Source organism: Mizuhopecten yessoensis, unplaced genomic scaffold (genome assembly GCF_002113885.1).
Source record: "Mizuhopecten yessoensis strain PY_sf001 unplaced genomic scaffold, ASM211388v2 scaffold2473, whole genome shotgun sequence".
NCBI classification, from domain to species: Eukaryota; Metazoa; Mollusca; class Bivalvia; order Pectinida; family Pectinidae; genus Mizuhopecten; species Mizuhopecten yessoensis.
In genome coordinates, this window is record NW_018404563.1 from 31,279 (window position 1) to 50,104 (window position 18,826).

General features: G+C 36.7%; 1 protein-coding gene across 1 annotated transcript; it reads right to left on the bottom strand.

Annotated features, from left to right (window-relative positions):
- Nucleotides 1-16,706: 16,706 nt before the first annotated feature.
- Nucleotides 16,707-17,698, bottom strand: LOC110446057. The gene is made up of 3 exons (XM_021491014.1): nucleotides 17,405-17,698; nucleotides 17,196-17,292; nucleotides 16,707-16,843 (listed from the first exon to the last, which is right to left on the bottom strand). The coding sequence occupies exons 1-3, from the start codon at nucleotides 17,696-17,698 to the stop codon at nucleotides 16,707-16,709; spliced, it is 528 nt and encodes a 175-aa protein (XP_021346689.1).
- Between the last annotated feature and the right edge of the window lie 1,128 nt (nucleotides 17,699-18,826).

Below are 18,826 nucleotides of genomic sequence, written 5' to 3' on the forward strand. Positions count from 1 at the left end.
TTGGTTATTAATAGATCAGAAGCTAAAAAATCACCGTTTTAAACATCTCTGTGGGAATAGAAAATATGTTTCACATCGTAACTTATTTGTGTGAACTTTGCAAACGTATTCGTTATGGTTTGAAATGTTTCTTCATTAAAACGGGTTTAAAAATTTAAGTTTTCGACATTTTTGACGAATCAGGTTAAGCAATAAAAATATTTGTGGTCTGAAAGTCGCGGGCTTCAAAATTTGCCACATTCTGATTGGTTGAAAAGACCGGAACAGATCAACTTCGCCGGTAGTCTCGACTACTTCGCCGGGAAATAGGAACACGGGAGGGTAAAGGCCAACTCAAATGATCGACAAGAGTAGCCATGGAGCGAATTTTACCAGTTTTGACCTTTCACAGACAGGTATTATGTTTGACTCAAAGGTCTACTGATTTCAATGTGTTTGTCACTCTATCAGCTCCACGAAAGCTAGGCCTGTGCAAGTCTAGTCGGTTTCAGTGCAAAGGAGATGTTTATCAACGACAATGCTAATGTGCCGCCTGGGGTTTGTACTAATTCCTGTAGGAACTCTATCTAAATCAGAGATTTACAACGATAGATATCATCAAATTTGAAATGTGGTCAATCTTTATTTTTTATAAACTAATGAAATTTAAAATGTGGTTTTTTTTTTTATAAAATTAAAAATTAAAATTTTATTTTATTTTTGGCTGAAAAAAATCCAAAGTGTTATAAACTCTATTTTTCAAGAACAAAAAAAGGTCACCTATAAATTAATTATTGTTTCGTTTAGACAGTACGCTCAAACCTGATGACGTATTACATTGGCGTGTTCGGACAAGTCCACATGCCCGAAGCATTAAGTGACAACACATCGGAACCTGTTTTAACGCGCGCACAAAGGAGCTGTCTGGTTCGTAGACAGAAGGATAAAAGACTAATTAATTATAAGACATTATTGAGATGTGAATGTTTGTTCGACCAGAGCAAATTGAGTTTTACCAGACATCGGGACACTTCACACATACATTCACTTTTTAACATACAAACCAATGATCTTGTGAAATAATTCCTCGAATAAATAAATCCTCGAAATAGCTGTGAATGTTTGTTCGGCCAGAGCATATTGAGGTTTACCAGTCAACGTGACACTTCACACATACATATTCCCCGGGGAAAAAAAAAAGTTCCTCCAAATAACATCACACTGATGATTACAAATCTCCTTAATTATGCAGAAGAAAAGATGATAATATAATACTACTTTTCATAAAACATAAGAAAGGAGGGTTTTTTGTTTGTTTGTTTGTTTGTTTGTTGTTTTTTCGAGCTCCAAGACGGGGTTGAACCCGGTCTCCCGCGTAACAGGTGGTGATACTTACCACTATATTACCGAGCACTCTATATCTAAAGCGTAAACTAATTTATGTAGTTTTCCTTAAAGCTTTGTAGTTTTCTTCAAGTCCGCAAAGGGAAGCGATATTAAAAACAAGAAACAACTTCATTAGGCTCCATTTCACAAGAAGTTATCATAGAGAATGGAACTTTCACGGGTCTACAGTCGGATCTATTTTCTCAGAGAACTTGGAAATACTAGAGTGCGTTATAGAAAAGCCATGATACGAAGCATGAACGTTGAACAGATGGCAGCACTCGGGAAAATCGTACATCACATGTTAAATGGTTCTCTCACCATCTTACAACGAGATTATGAAATATTTAGAAGACATGTGACTATGCTGAGACAAATAATTTCTCCAATAATAGCTTTAGCTCGAAAACGAAATAGTTGTTTGAGACATCATGCTCTACTGCCTAGAATATTAAGAGAGTATTATCTCAATCAAACGATAATAAATGAAGTTCGAAGCGCCGATGAATAGCTATGTATAGTCCTTATATATATATATTTATATGAAACATATGTTAATGACCCTTCCCAGAATGAATTAGTTTAAGGAAAATAAATCGCAAGCCTGAATAAGCCTTAACGGTAACCAAATTTAGCTTTGATCAATTATTTCTAATAGAGTCTATTTGATGACGAAATTTGACATGTTTAAACAGGACGAATGTGCTATTTAAATAGTAACCGGGGTGGTAGATAAGTGACAAGAGACCACTTCAAACATGTATCGACAGGTATGAACATGTATAGGGCTTTTATTAGTACTTAATTGAAAGGGTGTGTACATGAAAATGTCCTGTAATCAATGTAATCAATTCGATGTTATGTTAGAACTATGCTACGCCCGTGAGATTTATAGAAATATTACTGAAAAGAAACGAGATGTTTTATATCATTTGAGAAATGTAAATGACTGCCAAGTCGTAAACGTGCTTAAGCGAGAAATTGATTTAACATCTATTAAGATCAGTGAACAATACTTACAAAATATTCAAAGTGAAGAATGGCGAGAAATACATTTTAAAACGGAACGATGGATACAACGAATATATTTAATGATACAAAGAATGAAGAAATTGGAGCGACTATTCAACGACAATTAAAACCAAATTTAACTTTACATTTGCAAAAACTTGAGCAGTTACAAAATGATATCACGGTTTTATTGGATATTAGAAAAACTTTTCGTGATATGAACACAAAGTTAAAGCGATTAAAAATCGTTAGGTAAAGTGAACTGTAGCTTAGTATCATTCATTCTGGTCCTTCTGTTACAAGTAAGCTAGAAGGAGGGACGATTTTATGCAGAACTCTCATTTCCTATTCTTCAAGTCCATACTTGAATGTTTAGTTATACCAGTTCATTCATGTTTATGTCATACAAAGGAACCTACACAGTACATGTCCATTCCTGTTCGTTTTTCGTCTATATAAACTGTCTCTGATATGTTGTCGACACATAACCATGGCGAATCCCAGAGAAACTGTATATCAGAAGAGGGGAGAGAAAGGAGAATTCAGAAAATATCCGAATACAAATAAACCTCTACTGGAGATGAACTTGGAAACTCTCGATACGTCCGTGTGGCGCCATGGAATGATAATTTACGTGTGGATATACGCGAATGGAAAATGGACAAACCCAGCAAGATTGGGGTGAGTTTGACTCTATCAAGATGGTTGAACTTTTGTGAGAATATTGAGGAAATAGAAAGAGCATTGCAAGAAGGGAATGTTGAAGTAAAATGCCATCTCGGCGGTAATGTTTTTGCTACCGTTTCCAATGGCTACAAATGCGTCAACATTCGTCAATTTTTCAAACCGGAATCACAAGAATTGACGGCTACACGGAAAGGAATCGCACTATGTGTAAGTGAATGGAACATTCTAAAGGAACATGTTTCCAACATCAACTTTGCCATACCTAATATAAATACGATCATCCCGTGTCACATGCAACCAGATCACAGCAATGTACAAGGAGCCCTGAGATGTCCCGAGTGTAATCCAAACAATCATACAGACTTTTGATGAGTGCATATATGGAATGCTACTTTGTGATAACAATATATCTAAATGTATTATGATGATTGTATTTGTCCTTTAACAATGCTGTTACTTCATAGATTCAAATAATAAAAAACAATAATAATCATATATATTCTCATAGTTGTATTTTATTACCTCCGTCAATGGAACAATGTAGGTCGGAGGACTATCCATACATTGTCCGTACATGATTTCATTTACTGAAATGTGTTATGGTTCTATCTATACGATCTAAGAAAGATTCAAGTAAATGCCATTGTTTCAAAGATAAATGAATACCTTGAATTGTGGCATGATTGCCTATGAATCGTCTAAAGTCAATTCGAACATCACCGCCAATGCGACACACAGTTGCCAATATATTGTCACTCAAATCGAAAACTTCGATTAGTTCACACAGAGTCTGGGTAAGGTTCATTAGACGAGTATCTTCAGCCTTGATATACTCCGTTGTATTTAATCCTGTCCCCAATGTCTGATTCGTCGTGGTTATTATTAAAGGGGGCATGATAATACCAAGCATCACGACAACACCAACAAACTTCAAGATTTTAAAGCGAACATCCTTCCGCTCGCTGAGTGAATAGCTTCGGTTATCTACGTCATCTTTAACGCTGAATGAATAACTTTGGTTATCTGCGACATCTTCGGGAGCCATCATACAACCGTTCACTTTGAATAGTTTCCAAAGAATAACACGAAGAATGTTTCACAGCTATATAAGTGTTCATAAGTCGCAAGATCTATTGTAAAGTTCTAAAATGATTATATACAAACCTTTTTACGATCGATTCATTAGAGGGAGCCCCCATGAAATACTCATATACATCAGTTAATGTACTATTTCTACAAATCCAATAAGCAAAAAATAAACAGTAAAGACCGCAAGTATTGGAGCCTAAAGCTTGTATACGCACATTACTACAACTATACACACTACTATTTTTAAACAGTATAGACTGAAAGTATTGGTGATATTCTTCTGGATATTTCCCTAAAGAATCAAAGAAATACGCATTATCATAGGTAAAATAAAAAAGCAGCCAATGTGTACCATGGGAGTGAGATTCATCGCTATTTACAATATACAACCCGGGTTTAACTATACGTTGTTTTGAGAATATATCAGCGGGCATTACACCCCCTAAGTACTGTCGTATTATGACGTCTTCTGTTAAAGCAGTGTAGAGTTCTGGTATATCACCCTGAAACACATCGTCAACATTTAAACTGTACTGCCCTGCCGGTATACCGAAGCATTTAATATCGGAACGTTTGAAAGGGTAAATTGCTGGGTTTTTCACAATAGCTTCGCTATGACCTAACATAACTCCCGGGTTAATTTTTACAAAACACACTTTTAAAACAACGTCATCAATATGCACTCGATAATGTCTACTTTCATCTGATGACATTAAACAAAAATTCTCTCTGCTGGGCCAAAACTTAAAAATTAATTTGAAGACCATTCATCATGAATCTTTCCTGTTGACAAATATCCATGTAAATGGGACTCTCTAAATCTACAAATTTCCCCTCGGATGTGAATGAACTCCTAACATATAGAGCACTGTTTAGTCCATCTGGATTCGATGCATCCATGCAACTACCTGTATCCTGAGAAAACAACTGTGTGCCTAGAGTTAAATCACTCACACCCTTTTCCCGATACAATAATGAGTCTAAATAAGCCTTATATGGATAGTTTGTAGAGATAGTAGGAGTAACGGTTTGCTGTTGAATATTAACATCAACCTGACTCCACAAGCTCTGTAAAGTTAAATTGACAAAACCAACTTTATCCATATTACCCATTGGTGAGCCGTCTTCATTTACAATTTTTACCCGAGCATACAACCGGGTTCGTTTTAAATCTACATATGATGTAGAAGTTCCCGGAATATTAAATTCCACTGCACTGCGATTGGAGATGTTACCTATAGGTCTCACATCAATCCATTCAGTTTGTTCTACACCAGTTTCGGTTGGAAAATTATGAAAGATATCCAAGCGTCGACTAACGGCCGGAAGGGAATCAGCAGAGTAAAATGCCATTTTAACCCTATGATGGTTAGACTAGATATGAAAACAAAATATATATCTTACATATATATATATATATATATATATATATAGAAAAAATAAAATNTAATCTCCTGGATAGTCGATTGATTCCGTCGGTTTCAAACATGTTCAGACTTGTTTTGTAATTAACAATAGTCAAGCTCAGTCCCAGACTACTAAGTAAACATGGCGTAGACACTATACGACAAAGGTAAACAATTATTGTACGACTATAACGGAGCAGACTATGGAAACTACTTATGTAAATAAGGGAATGTTTTTTTCTAAGAAGTCTTACTTTTTAGGGGTTTATTGCTTTTTCTTTTCTTTGTTACCTTCGCGATCTTTTTAGCAGTATTTTTGGGTTTCACTGCATTGGACTGACGCTTAATTTTTAGTTTTTTGTTGCGCTTCTATTTTTTTAACCTTTTTGCGTGTATTATTAGCATTCTTTACTCTATCCCTGTGAAATGTTAGCACTGGCTCACCCTCCTTTTTACGCCGTTTTATTTCCGATTTCGCTCTCTCTACAGCCTGCTCAGTTGGTGTTATCATTTGGATTTTATTGGAGATTCCACCTTGACCGATAATGGATGATATTTGGTTTGGATTTAAATGACGACTAGAGGAAGATAAAAAATGATTTTTCCATGCTTCTAGATCGGGGACAAATGGTATCCAGGACATGGTCGGAGATGAAGTGTACACAACAGCGGCTGATTAATGAATGATAACTTTTGCCTAGCTTCGTAGTTAATATAGATTCGAATCCTCTGTACATGTGACTGAGACACTGGTATGTAGTACGGAATAGTGACGTTACTAATACTACTTCCTGTCATGTGAACTCGTCTGAGGATTGGCTGTGTATCAATACCAACAATGCTAAATTCGCATAAATCACATAATAAATCAAACGATACAAACTCGTTAGTAGAAAATGCATGACAATTGAAATCTATTAGAGCACACTCCCATTTCCCTGTTAAGTTTAAAGGTTTTGGTAATTCGATAGTAAAATCTAAAGGAGAATTATTGGGATGATAATTTAAACCATTATTGGAGGAGAAAAAAATGTAATGCTGCTCAGACGACATCTTTCTGCCAATTGATAGGAGTTAATAACTACTTCAACTTTTTAACTTCACTCTCGAGAATCCATGTATTAAAAGACTTTGGCCATCCCATCCATTTTACGAGTACCTCCTTACGTCTATGACGAACTCTATGTTTTAAAACTTTTTCGATTTTATATGTTGTTTCGTCATCAACTCGAGTTCTGTGGAGTTCATTTTGATAAAACGTACCAGTTATCATTTCATTGTTGAAATCTTTGATTGTGTAAACAGGTAGCCGCTCCCTCATTCGTCTGGAAACGATCATAAATATTTCTGTCGTCCATCTCTCATCGTATTCTCGTGAAAATATATTTCTGAGATGACTAATTCTAACTGTATCATCAATTTTGAATTTATATGGAACGTGATTTCGTTTACCGTGGCTTACTGAACTTTTCAGTTTTGTATTAATACCATAATGAAGTTTCCACAAACGCGCGTTGTCTGTTTTCGAAATGGCATCGGGTGCCTTTTTAATACTCCTATGGTATGTATGATTGTAACGCTCGGTTACGGATTTCAAATCATCTACCCAACGATGTGATTGACGAAAGGTCATAATTCGTTTCAATTTCATTTTAATCGTCTTAATTGATCTTTCGGCCATTGCACATTTCACGGAATTCTGTGATTGGAAAAAATCTATGTGATTTTGCTTGAATAAACGTTTTACATGGACATTAATAAATTCACTCCCTTTATCAGTGCGTACTTTTTCAGGTGATCTACCTTGTTTTAATAAATTTCTGAGAACCTTTAACATTTCAAGACTAGTCTTAGTTTTCAATTTTACTGTCCAGACAAATTTGGAAAATGTATCGATTATCAATAAGAAATAAGGAAAACCATCGTTCCATTTGCTCAGAGAATACATATTAGCTACATCCATTTCCCATTGATAATCCGTATAAGGCGTTATAATTTTTCTTCTGCTATACTTTCTCCGAATTTGCTGGTGAACTAAGAACGACTCTTGTTTTTCCATCCATTTTAAAAATTTTGCTCTACCCACTACAAATTTACCTTCTTTTCGTACTATTCGATATAACTTATCTAAACCAGCGAATGAAGCTGGATGTTTTGAATCAAAGTATATACTATTCAGGTAACGTTCATACGGAAGAACCATATTTATATTTCAACCCAGCGTTTTCGTAACTTTGTTGTTTTCTCCGCAGGTATACCAATAGGTGGTCGCCTCTGTATAATGTCAGAGAATGAATTTACAGAGGCCCCGTTTCCTTCTTGTAGAAATAATCTGCGAGAGGGATTAGATATTAAACTCAGAGGTACATTTGTTTTTGAAAGTGCTGAATAACACTCGGCCGTACCACTTGGCTTGAATGTTTTATATTCTTTCACGGCGTCTTTCAAAATATCGATAATATTTGTTCTCGGAACAACGGCGTCGTCAAGAACAATCTCACCTTTTTCGTTCCATCTTATAGAGCTAGTCTCCCGTATATGATGTATTAATGACCTCACTTTACCTTTATAGGATTTCGGGACAGAAGTAAGAATGAGCTCATCGGATAAACCCGTTGGTTGTACAATCAATTCCGCATTTTTCTTCTTCATTTGATATTGATCAAAGGGCACTAAAACCATTTTACGAACTGCGTTCATTCTATTTGCTTCAAAATATCGATCCGTAATTTAATTAATAAATTATACAAAAATTTGTAATTAACTTTTATTATTCTGATTTTCTTATTATATGAAAATGAGCTATTTCCTAATGTTCGCAAAATATTTTTGTGTTTATTGATTAAAACTTTAACGTACTTAGAAGCAGGTATGTTACCAAGTAATAAATTATGAATGATCTCCGTAATCGCTGTAACTTGCGAAGAATTTACACTGTGGTAGCAGAGTACAGTAGCGTACGGTGGCCATGGGTGATATTTTTATACAATGAATAACCCCTGTAATATAACATGTATCAAAATTTAAAAAAAAAATCAGCACTAAAATTGGCATATACATGATGAAGTGGACTATGTGGGCTTCATAATTTAAAAAAAAGAAAAGTCGAATTTGGTTTGAGACTACAATTTTGGGCATTTACGAATCTGTGTCTACACAACAAAAGCTAGCTTTTCAGGTAGTCTATTTTTGTACTCAGCACATGTGTAAATATTGTGAAAAATCCACCGGAATGACCTATGCTAAAACGTGAGTATTTCTGTTACCGAGTAGGCGATATTTAATTTCAGACAGGTTTTAAGAAAAACAATTCTACTTGCGGGGGTCAAATTCTGGGTTAAAAATCATGATTTTTTGCATATTTTGGTGTTTTTTGATGTGGTAACCATGGTTTTCAGAAGTCCCAAATCTGGGGAAATCACTTTTTGAAAAAAAAAATGTTCTTCTAAAAAACACCTATTAAAAATGTAGTTTATAAATATATATATATATGTAGGTGTGTTGTGCAGGATGAATCCGCTATCCATGTTTATCCGAGACATGCCCTTTATTTTTAGGGTCAAACCATTTCTACTGTACTCTGCCACCTGTAGATTAGACCGATACCCTGAAGTTTCGTCGTTGATTGATCTAATAACAGTTTAAAGAAGTGATTTGCTTTACCTACATTCCGACTCATGTTCACACACCAAGCGATTTATTCCTACTGAGGATATTTGCTATCGCGAGTATGTTATAAAGGAATGTAAACAATGGTATCGTCACCTGGGAAAATCTTACTACGAAACCTATACTTTTGGTCAGTATGCGGAGACAAGTCAATTACAAAATAGCCATAGGGTTCACTCATACAATCGGTATACGCTTCAATGATTGCCCGAGACTTTCCCGGGGCGATTTGTTTACCTAAGCAGGCGACCTGTGATACGTCCCGTTGATTACGTAGCAACACGTTATAATGCGTGTTCAAACTAATCGTTCTGGCAGACTTACCTTGACAAAACATATTCTGATTTATATAAATAACCGTAAGATTACGATGATGAGAGCCCTGAGTGAATAACAATTGCATTTCTTTGTTAATGCTAACCTGCTCCATAAGATCGTCTAATATGATCATGTTATGAGAATGATCATCCGTTAACTTATTGAAATCACTCTCTGACGGTAGTCCAAGAGAAAATCGTAAACACGAAATGACTTTCTCCATTTCTTCAAAAAGGGGCTGATATACCCCATAACAATATAATATACGTTTTGGAGGATGGGCACCAAACATATCATTGATGTTTCGAAGCAGTTTAAACACGAAGAAAGTCTTACCAGAACCAGTAGTACCACTTATTGATATGGTTGAACATGGATTAAACGGATACATGATGCCTACCCTCACTTGTCCATTCAGGTAATGGCTTCTTCTACAGTTTGCACTGTATTTTATCATTGATGTAAAGAGGTCTCCTTGATCATATAACAGCGAAGTGATTATATAAAACACTTCTCGTGAGTTATAAAAAAGGAGGATGGGTGTTTCGTCTCCATAGCACTGCAAAGGCTGAAAATATATTTACAAACTATAAACATTATATTCAAATGTTCAAATAAAAAGCACTTGTAGAATTAAATAAAAGTTTCTTAATAGCACTTAATCATCATCCTCCATGCACTCCACCATGTATTGTGCAATCAGTCTGTCATCATCGTCAAGTTTTGTGGAAACAGTTCGTTCATTTGCTGGCCTTGATTTATCGATGGGTTTAAGTATCAAACCCAGGGGACAAGTATGGATTCCGTCATCTAGCACACGGCGCTTACAATAAATATAGTTTTAAAACCACGGCGCTCCTGGTTGTAGGAAAACATAGTGTTATTTCTAGCGCGAAAACCACAATTTACAGCTGTTTTCGATACCTGAGTTTTTAGAACAGATTTGTATATCTGCAGAGGGTCGCGAATATTAGATTTTGAAATCCCTTTGCAGCTATACTTTTGTTGCTTAACAATCCTCTTTTTCGATTGTAATCGTTTTGGTGGTAACTTCTTTGATTTCCGCAGCACACTATACGCTGCAATGACACAAGCAGGTGTTTGAGTAGTTACGGTTTGATTAACAATGTATGTTTTAGAACACAGGCCTACAATTTCATCACCTTCATATTCCAGTTTAAATAATCCTGGGGTACGTTTGTCATGTTTCGCGTGTGCTACACAGCAGGTACGGGGAAGCCACAAATCGCCATCTTTTGTAATATCATCTTTGCAGTTAAGAATTGTGCCTTCATTTCTGGTTTCACTATTGACATTAAATTTGATCCCGACAAAGACATGTACGCACTATCTGTGTCCATCTCACAATATTCAAAGTCAACACGTTGCACATATTTGTCAATAAAATCAATAATAGAATTGAAACATTCGCAAATTTGCATATTGTAAAATGAAAAATCCCAGTTGGATTGGTAAATCAAAACGTATTTTACTTTTAGCCATCTCCACTTCATAGTATTGATCGACTTCATCTAAACAGGTTAATTTTCTGAATTTGTTGTTATTGACATGAAGACTTGCATCTCGCTGACCTTGAACATATGAAATTTTTCGGTGCTTTGTCTTATCCATTATGAACCACCATAGCTCGAATTCCCTATCAATTTAAACGTGTCTGCAATTATAGCATTGCGAGGATCCCTGTCTCCCATACGCCTCGCATTACTTACATCCGCGACAAATTCGGAAAACCGGAACTATATTCCACTGTTTGATGAATATTTGTAACACGCATTCCATGGTCTAAATACCACTTTAGTAGCGGCGAGGACAGCAACATTTTCTCCGCTTTGAGACCACCAACCAGCAGTGTTCGTGGTTTTTCAGATAATCCATTATTTCTGACATGTTCCTGCATGTGAGATCCGATCACTTCGAATGGAACCTCAGTCGTACAGAATAACGGACACATTTCACTGTAGTACTCACGCGGAGAAAATGATTTATTATTGAATTCTTCCGACCACTCATCTGGAACCTCAATGTCAACCTCGACCATTCCAAAATATTCCTCGGAACGTATAGACTCTAAAATTTCTTCCTCGCTTTTTTAAACGCTTGTAAACTTTCGCTCCGTCGCCTCATATCACAAAAATCACACTCCCACATTTCGATTACTTTGTAACCACGCTCACGGAGATATGCTGTTGTCTCCTCCGTTTTTTTAAGTTTCGTTGCCCGTTGAGAATGCCACTTTTCACTCTTTATATTTTTTGTTAATGGGCAGTTGTTATGTCCGTGGAAAAAGCAGCCATGAAATTGAAAGATGGTGTTTTTCTCCGCGCAATAGCCGTCCACTGGATACGGTCCAACCCTTTTTTCATATTTATTATTCAACTTGTGTATGATCCTGATATTGTGCTCCTCGCTCAACCAATCTAACCAATGAAATGCAATCATATATTTTTCTCTTATGATAGGACGGAAGTTCGTTTCCTTCTGGCGACGAATGTACGGTCCGACCGGCATTGTTTGTCCTATTGTCCATAGATAGAGTGCGTTGGCATCATACCCTACAATTTTTTCACAAGGCTTCATAATATTTCCTCTAATAAAACTTTCTCCTGCTTTGCTGTGTCGGTTGAAAATGATAAACGGGCCCCCGACAATATTGTTTCTCACCGTGTTGAATAAATCCTCATCCTGTTGATGAAATAGGGAAAACGAAGCCCCCGCTTTCCTTCCAGACTCAAACAACATTTATCGTGCTATACCCGGAACGGACATTGTTACTTTAAAAATGTCAACGCCTTTATCAAAATAAAACGTTTGTAATTTTGCCACCGCCGAAACAAAAGGACCAACATCTAAATTATTGTACCAAATTAAAAAATCTTTGAATGTGTTCATTTTTTTCTCTCTCCATATTCTCAGGCAAAACGAATACTCCTCACAAGAAATGTTTTTATTTTTTAAGGAACTATAAAAATGGCTATGGATCGGGAGGGATTTCATTTCCAGTTTCTCCTCACAATCAAACCATTCGTACGGGAAAAACCCTTTTTGTTCCTGTACTCCGTATGCCTGGAGAAACTTGGCGTATGACGATCCTGGGGCGAGATATTTTGATATGTCCAGAAATTTTAAAGTTTTTGTGCGTATACAGCTGTAGGCGTTACATTTTTTCACTATAAATGCCTTCTTAGATATGTCGTGTAGACCTAAATGTTTCGCTATATTTCGTTTCACTAAATTCAAGTCATACCTGGACGAGTTAAATCCTAGCACTGGAGTTTGCTGGCAATATTCTAAAGTTTTTTGAAGTAGGTTTCCATAAATGTTTTTCATGACGATTTCATTTTCTTCGCATAAATCAATTTTCTCTCGTAGTGAAGAAATAATATCGGACCACCGTTCTTCAGCAAGTAATTTAACTCTTGATGAGATGTTCTCTACATAGGCAATCATACATTTGATTAAATTATCCAGATCCATGTCAACAAAACACTTCGGGTTTTCAAAATCTAGAACGTTTGATGAAACACTGACGGAAATTGGTACATGTTCTCTCGTCCACGATAGTTTGTTTGTATCCTTCTCCGAGGTGTGTGGTTTGAGCATAGCCTCGAAATCGTAAACTACAAACCACGGGAAAAAAACGCCTTTCTTTGGGAACTATAATGTCATAAACTTCCAATTGATCAAAAACTGAGTCGCTCATTTTATAGTAACCTCCGGGGAAATGTGATGTAGTTGTCCCCGTACACGTCCGCCGGTGTCTTAAGCACTTGAATGATGTTGTAAATAGTTTTTCACATGTCTCACATTGAAACTTTTTGGAATAGGCCCGCATATTTGTAATATACAAAAGATGGTTCTCATAGATATTTAAATTCACGACGTCAGAGAAACGTCCGCTACTGGTAAATACTGGAATGACTCTTCCGTCCTCATACATTTTGAAAATGTTAATTCCGATGTTGAAACATGTTTCAAATTCTGAAATTTCACTTAAATTGACTCCGGTGTAGTTGTGTGATTCAACATATGTAAAGTCTCCTAAATCTGTTGCTTTTAGGTGAGCGGCCCACTTTTCGAAGTAGAGACGTATAGAGGATTCAACTTTTTTTTGACCGGTGTGCGTTGCGAAACACCTGAAAAGACATAAATTGTCGTTGTATGGCTTCCCATTTTGATAATTGGTTAAAGCCCTGATATTACGGTTTTCTGCTAAGTATTTAGGTAACAGAGTTTTTCCGGCACCGAGTGGGAAGTTTGTACGATATATATAAATATGTACGTTAGTCATCAAAACGGGCTTCCACTTACTGTTTTCTCGCTGACGAAGCATATATTCCACCAGCTCCATTCCCTCAAGACGATGGCGAAGTTTGTGATTTACATCTCTCCGTTTATTTATCAATAATGGCTGGTCGAACAAGGTTTCGTTACCATATGGACGGGAATAACGAAACTCTCCTGTTTCAATATTTTGGAGAAGTATTCCGAATGAAAAATTAATGCGGAACGCCTGTTCTTCTTCTCCGTATATCTCATCAACGTTCTGTAATAACTGTTCTGCATTGAAATCCGGTGTGAGCGGAACATTGAAAGTCGAGGTCACTGTTCCTGATGTGTTTTCCTCTAGAATGAGTGGAGCATTCAAATCATATGCCTCCCTTAAAGCTTCATCCGTTTCGTTATTTTTCCTCCACGGAGCATGTTCTTCGGAGAATGGAACGGGTTGAAGCTTCAATCCGGAACCCTCCTGTTTATGTCTCATATGATGCACATATAGGGACTTTCGGTTCGTAAAGCGCGCCTTACACAATCCGAAGTCCCGGGGGTTGGGTTGATATGTGTTCCAACATCGCTAGAGGGTCGGGGGGTCGGGATGAATGAAGATGTTCTCTCATCGCTAGATGGTCCGGAGGTTGTTTCAAATGATGTATCCCCATCTGTATCATTAACTCGTCTCCTTTTCGTTGCGTGATCTGTTTCATCTATGTGGAAACGAGAATGTTGTTTCAGCTGTTTAATATTAATGAAACTTGCCTTGCACTTGTGGCAGCTGTATGTCCGGTCAACCTCGGTCCGGTACACACCTGTTGATGACGGAGTCGGTTAAAATTAGAAGAAAAGTTTTTCTCGCACTTTATACATTGGAAAGTTTTCTTTTCATGTAAATTCTGTATGTGTCTGGCGATATTGCTCCTCTTGTTGAACACTTTAGTGCAGTACTCACAGTGATAAACCTTCAGTTCCCCTAATCTTTTCTTCACCATTTCATTAGTCTGGAGGTGATTGTTACTAGCCCACTCTTTAACATCGTCCGCATTGTTCAAATCATGAAGATGAGCAGAAATTACCTCATCAATAACCTGACTTCCCATTGGTGCCTCTTCCAAGGCCTCCATATCTTCAATCCGAGCCTGGATTGTTGGGAAATGAAGAATATCTAAATTCCCGGCCCATGCTTTTAACTCTTCGACATCAGTAAACAGGTTGGCGTGAGCCATAATAGTTCCATCCATGCTATTCATACTGTATGATTGAGAAAGCTCTGTATACGTTGATAATCAGAGTAAGAATGAATTTACCATACCAAATTCGTCTAATAGTAGGTAGGTCTACAACAATCTCCACTTCTGTACACCATTGTCTGTCCGTGTCAATATGTCAGTATATTTGGATTTACCTGTCAAGATGTTTACTTAGCATTTTAGCACCTTGCTGATTTAAATCAACAGCGAAACCCCCTTTTTCGAAATCAAGTTCACACTCAAACATGGAATCTAGCTAAAACCATCNACCCTCCTGTTTATGTCTCATATGATGCACATATAGGGACTTTCGGTTCGTAAAGCGCGCCTTACACAATCCGAAGTCCCGGGGGTTGGGTTGATATGTGTTCCAACATCGCTAGAGGGTCGGGGGGTCGGGATGAATGAAGATGTTCTCTCATCGCTAGATGGTCCGGGGGTTGTTTCAAATGATGTATCCCCATCTGTATCATTAACTCGTCTCCTTTTCGTTGCGTGATCTGTTTCATCTATGTGGAAACGAGAATGTTGTTTCAGCTGTTTAATATTAATGAAACTTGCCTTGCACTTGTGGCAGCTGTATGTCCGGTCAACCTCGGTCCGGTACACACCTGTTGATGACGGAGTCGGTTAAAATTAGAAGAAAAGTTTTTCTCGCACTTTATACATTGGAAAGTTTTCTTTTCATGTAAATTCTGTATGTGTCTGGCGATATTGCTCCTCTTGTTGAACACTTTAGTGCAGTACTCACAGTGATAAACCTTCAGTTCCCCTAATCTTTTCTTCACCATTTCATTAGTCTGGAGGTGATTGTTACTAGCCCACTCTTTAACATCGTCCGCATTGTTCAAATCATGAAGATGAGCAGAAATTACCTCATCAATAACCTGACTTCCCATTGGTGCCTCTTCCAAGGCCTCCATATCTTCAATCCGAGCCTGGATTGTTGGGAAATGAAGAATATCTAAATTCCCGGCCCATGCTTTTAACTCTTCGACATCAGTAAACAGGTTGGCGTGAGCCATAATAGTTCCATCCATGCTATTCATACTGTATGATTGAGAAAGCTCTGTATACGTTGATAATCAGAGTAAGAATGAATTTACCATACCAAATTCGTCTAATAGTAGGTAGGTCTACAACAATCTCCACTTCTGTACACCATTGTCTGTCCGTGTCAATATGTCAGTATATTTGGATTTACCTGTCAAGATGTTTACTTAGCATTTTAGCACCTTGCTGATTTAAATCAACAGCGAAACCCCCTTTTTCGAAATCAAGTTCACACTCAAACATGGAATCTAGCTAAAACCATCGCATTTTAGCACCTGGCTGATTTAAATTAACAGCGAAACCCCCTTTTTCGAAATCAAGTTCACACTCAAACATGGAATCTAGCTTAAACCATCCAATAAATACTCGATTGAAACAAAATTGACAATATATATATATATCAATTTGAATAAGTAACTCAAGAAAATATGTTTGAACATAGAGTCTGGGTTTGAGTATGAATACATGATTAAATAGCATATCTTGCTGGTATACCATGAAAATACAACAAAAACGAAATGGATATCTTTTCAAAAAATGTATTTCTATTGTTTTTCACCCATCTTCAATATCCGTAACGGACCGGTTCTCTTCTGATACGCTGGGATCTTCTTGGAATGTGTTGATGCGCTGGAATGTGCACGTGCTGAACTTCATCCAGGTTTTGTATAGGAAACAGGATTGTTAGGAATAACAAGACCACTGAAATTGAAAAATTAACTTTCAGTCAAGTTTTACTTGCTGAAATTCACACACGGATTCTGTATCTAACGGTTCCATGTAGAATGTATCGGTGGGATTGGATCTAGTATGGTGACATTTTCTCTGCAGATAAATACAGCAGGTGGTTATAGCTAGCGTAATCACTATTACCACAGACACACAAACGTACATCCATAGATGATTATCTGAAATAATAATTAAAATAATTTAATAGTAAAATTTAATAAATAAATAATAAAAATATGAATTAAAAAAAAAATCAATAACAAAAATGTTTCTCAAAGTATTATGTATGTCTAAAACCGGTAAAAGGATAAAAATAAATACTTACCGATTCCTACGAGTCCGATCTCCACCACGGCATTTGTCACGTTCAGTTGTTCCTTTGTTGAGGTTTCATGCTGAGTTACAGTTATCATCAGAGTTCTCTGTTAAATAGAGTAATACATATCTTCGGTTAGATTGCCTTCGTTGTATGTACATGGCTAGCAGTTTATTATAGAAGCCTAATTGAAAATTTAGTTAACTAAAATATCTTACCTGACATCTCACCCCGTTCAAGATAACTTCGATAATATCCCGGTGTAGAAAATCCGAGCAGGTCATCGTCGTGTGTTCTATCTGTAAGCGATTGACATCCCGGAGTTCCTTTAGTCCTTCCTCATCAGCACTCTCACCAAGATGAATAATCCTGACTCCTGCCCTGAGAATCTTTTTTTCGTAGCGATGACATCTTAGAATTTGTCCCGTCTTCGCGCAGTTTTTCCCCATCACTTCCATCGCCATCATCGTCATTATCATCATCATCATCATCTTTGCTATAATCATCGCCATTATCACCTTCTCTATTGATAAGAACTGTTTACATAGCCTTTTCTATTGGGGACAAGGGTCAGTTTTGAGGGGTAATTGGGTTTAATTCAAAAATACATTTCTATACCTTTACCTAAACATACATTCTATACGTTTGTACTTGATATATAAACATTCAATTACATTTATTTATTAACTGATGGGATAATGGTCTAATGTTTTACAAAAAACAAACAAAAAAACATCATCTAATTGAAATAAATAATTACCCCATTGTGGGCCTCACGTAGGAACGGTCAAGTTGACCACGGGCATCATCTTTTAGCGATGGGGTACATATGGGGAAATCAATGAAAATTAAGCAAGTATATATGTTATACCACTTCATATAAACTGTTTCTTTAGTTAAAATGAGTTCTGTTGTAAATTTACTACATAGTATTATATGATATTAACTGAAGCGAATATGAAAATAACTCGCATTTTTCGAATAACACTATGCTTTGTATATTACCCGTGAGGGTCCCCACGGCTGTTAACTCGCACTTGGACTAAAAGAGGTATTGGTCATTAGATAAGACGAGTTTAATTCTGACTCCGCTTATACATTGTGGTGACTATTTTAGAACGAGGTATATAAATGAAATGTATTTACAATCGATTCAGCTTTTATTTCGTCGCTCTTTTGTGCTGGATAATTAGGTGAAAATACTAAAAACATACATACATATACAAGCTTATAAAAATGTTGTTGTTTTAATGCATAGTATATGGGCTACGTACGCTTATATCTCTCATTCTTCAAATCATTTCCGAGATATTTACAACTTTGCTCTACGTGTAATTTTGTGATTTGAAAATGGTCGATATGGTACAGCGCTTTTTGGGAGGACGAGGATTCTACACTAGGTCCTTGGGTCAATTGATTTTTCTCAATGTTACTCACTTGAACGGACAGTTGCGGGTAGATATACGCAAATGGACTCAAAAATATTTTTTTGGTCCCAACACTAGTCGGCATTAGCCTTTCACGGGATAGATGGATTCGTTTTTGCAAACTGCAGGACGATATAGAACTATTGATAGTTGCCCTTAAAAGTGACAATGATGACGGGGTGCATACTTTGAGTTCGTATACTTTAGAGATAC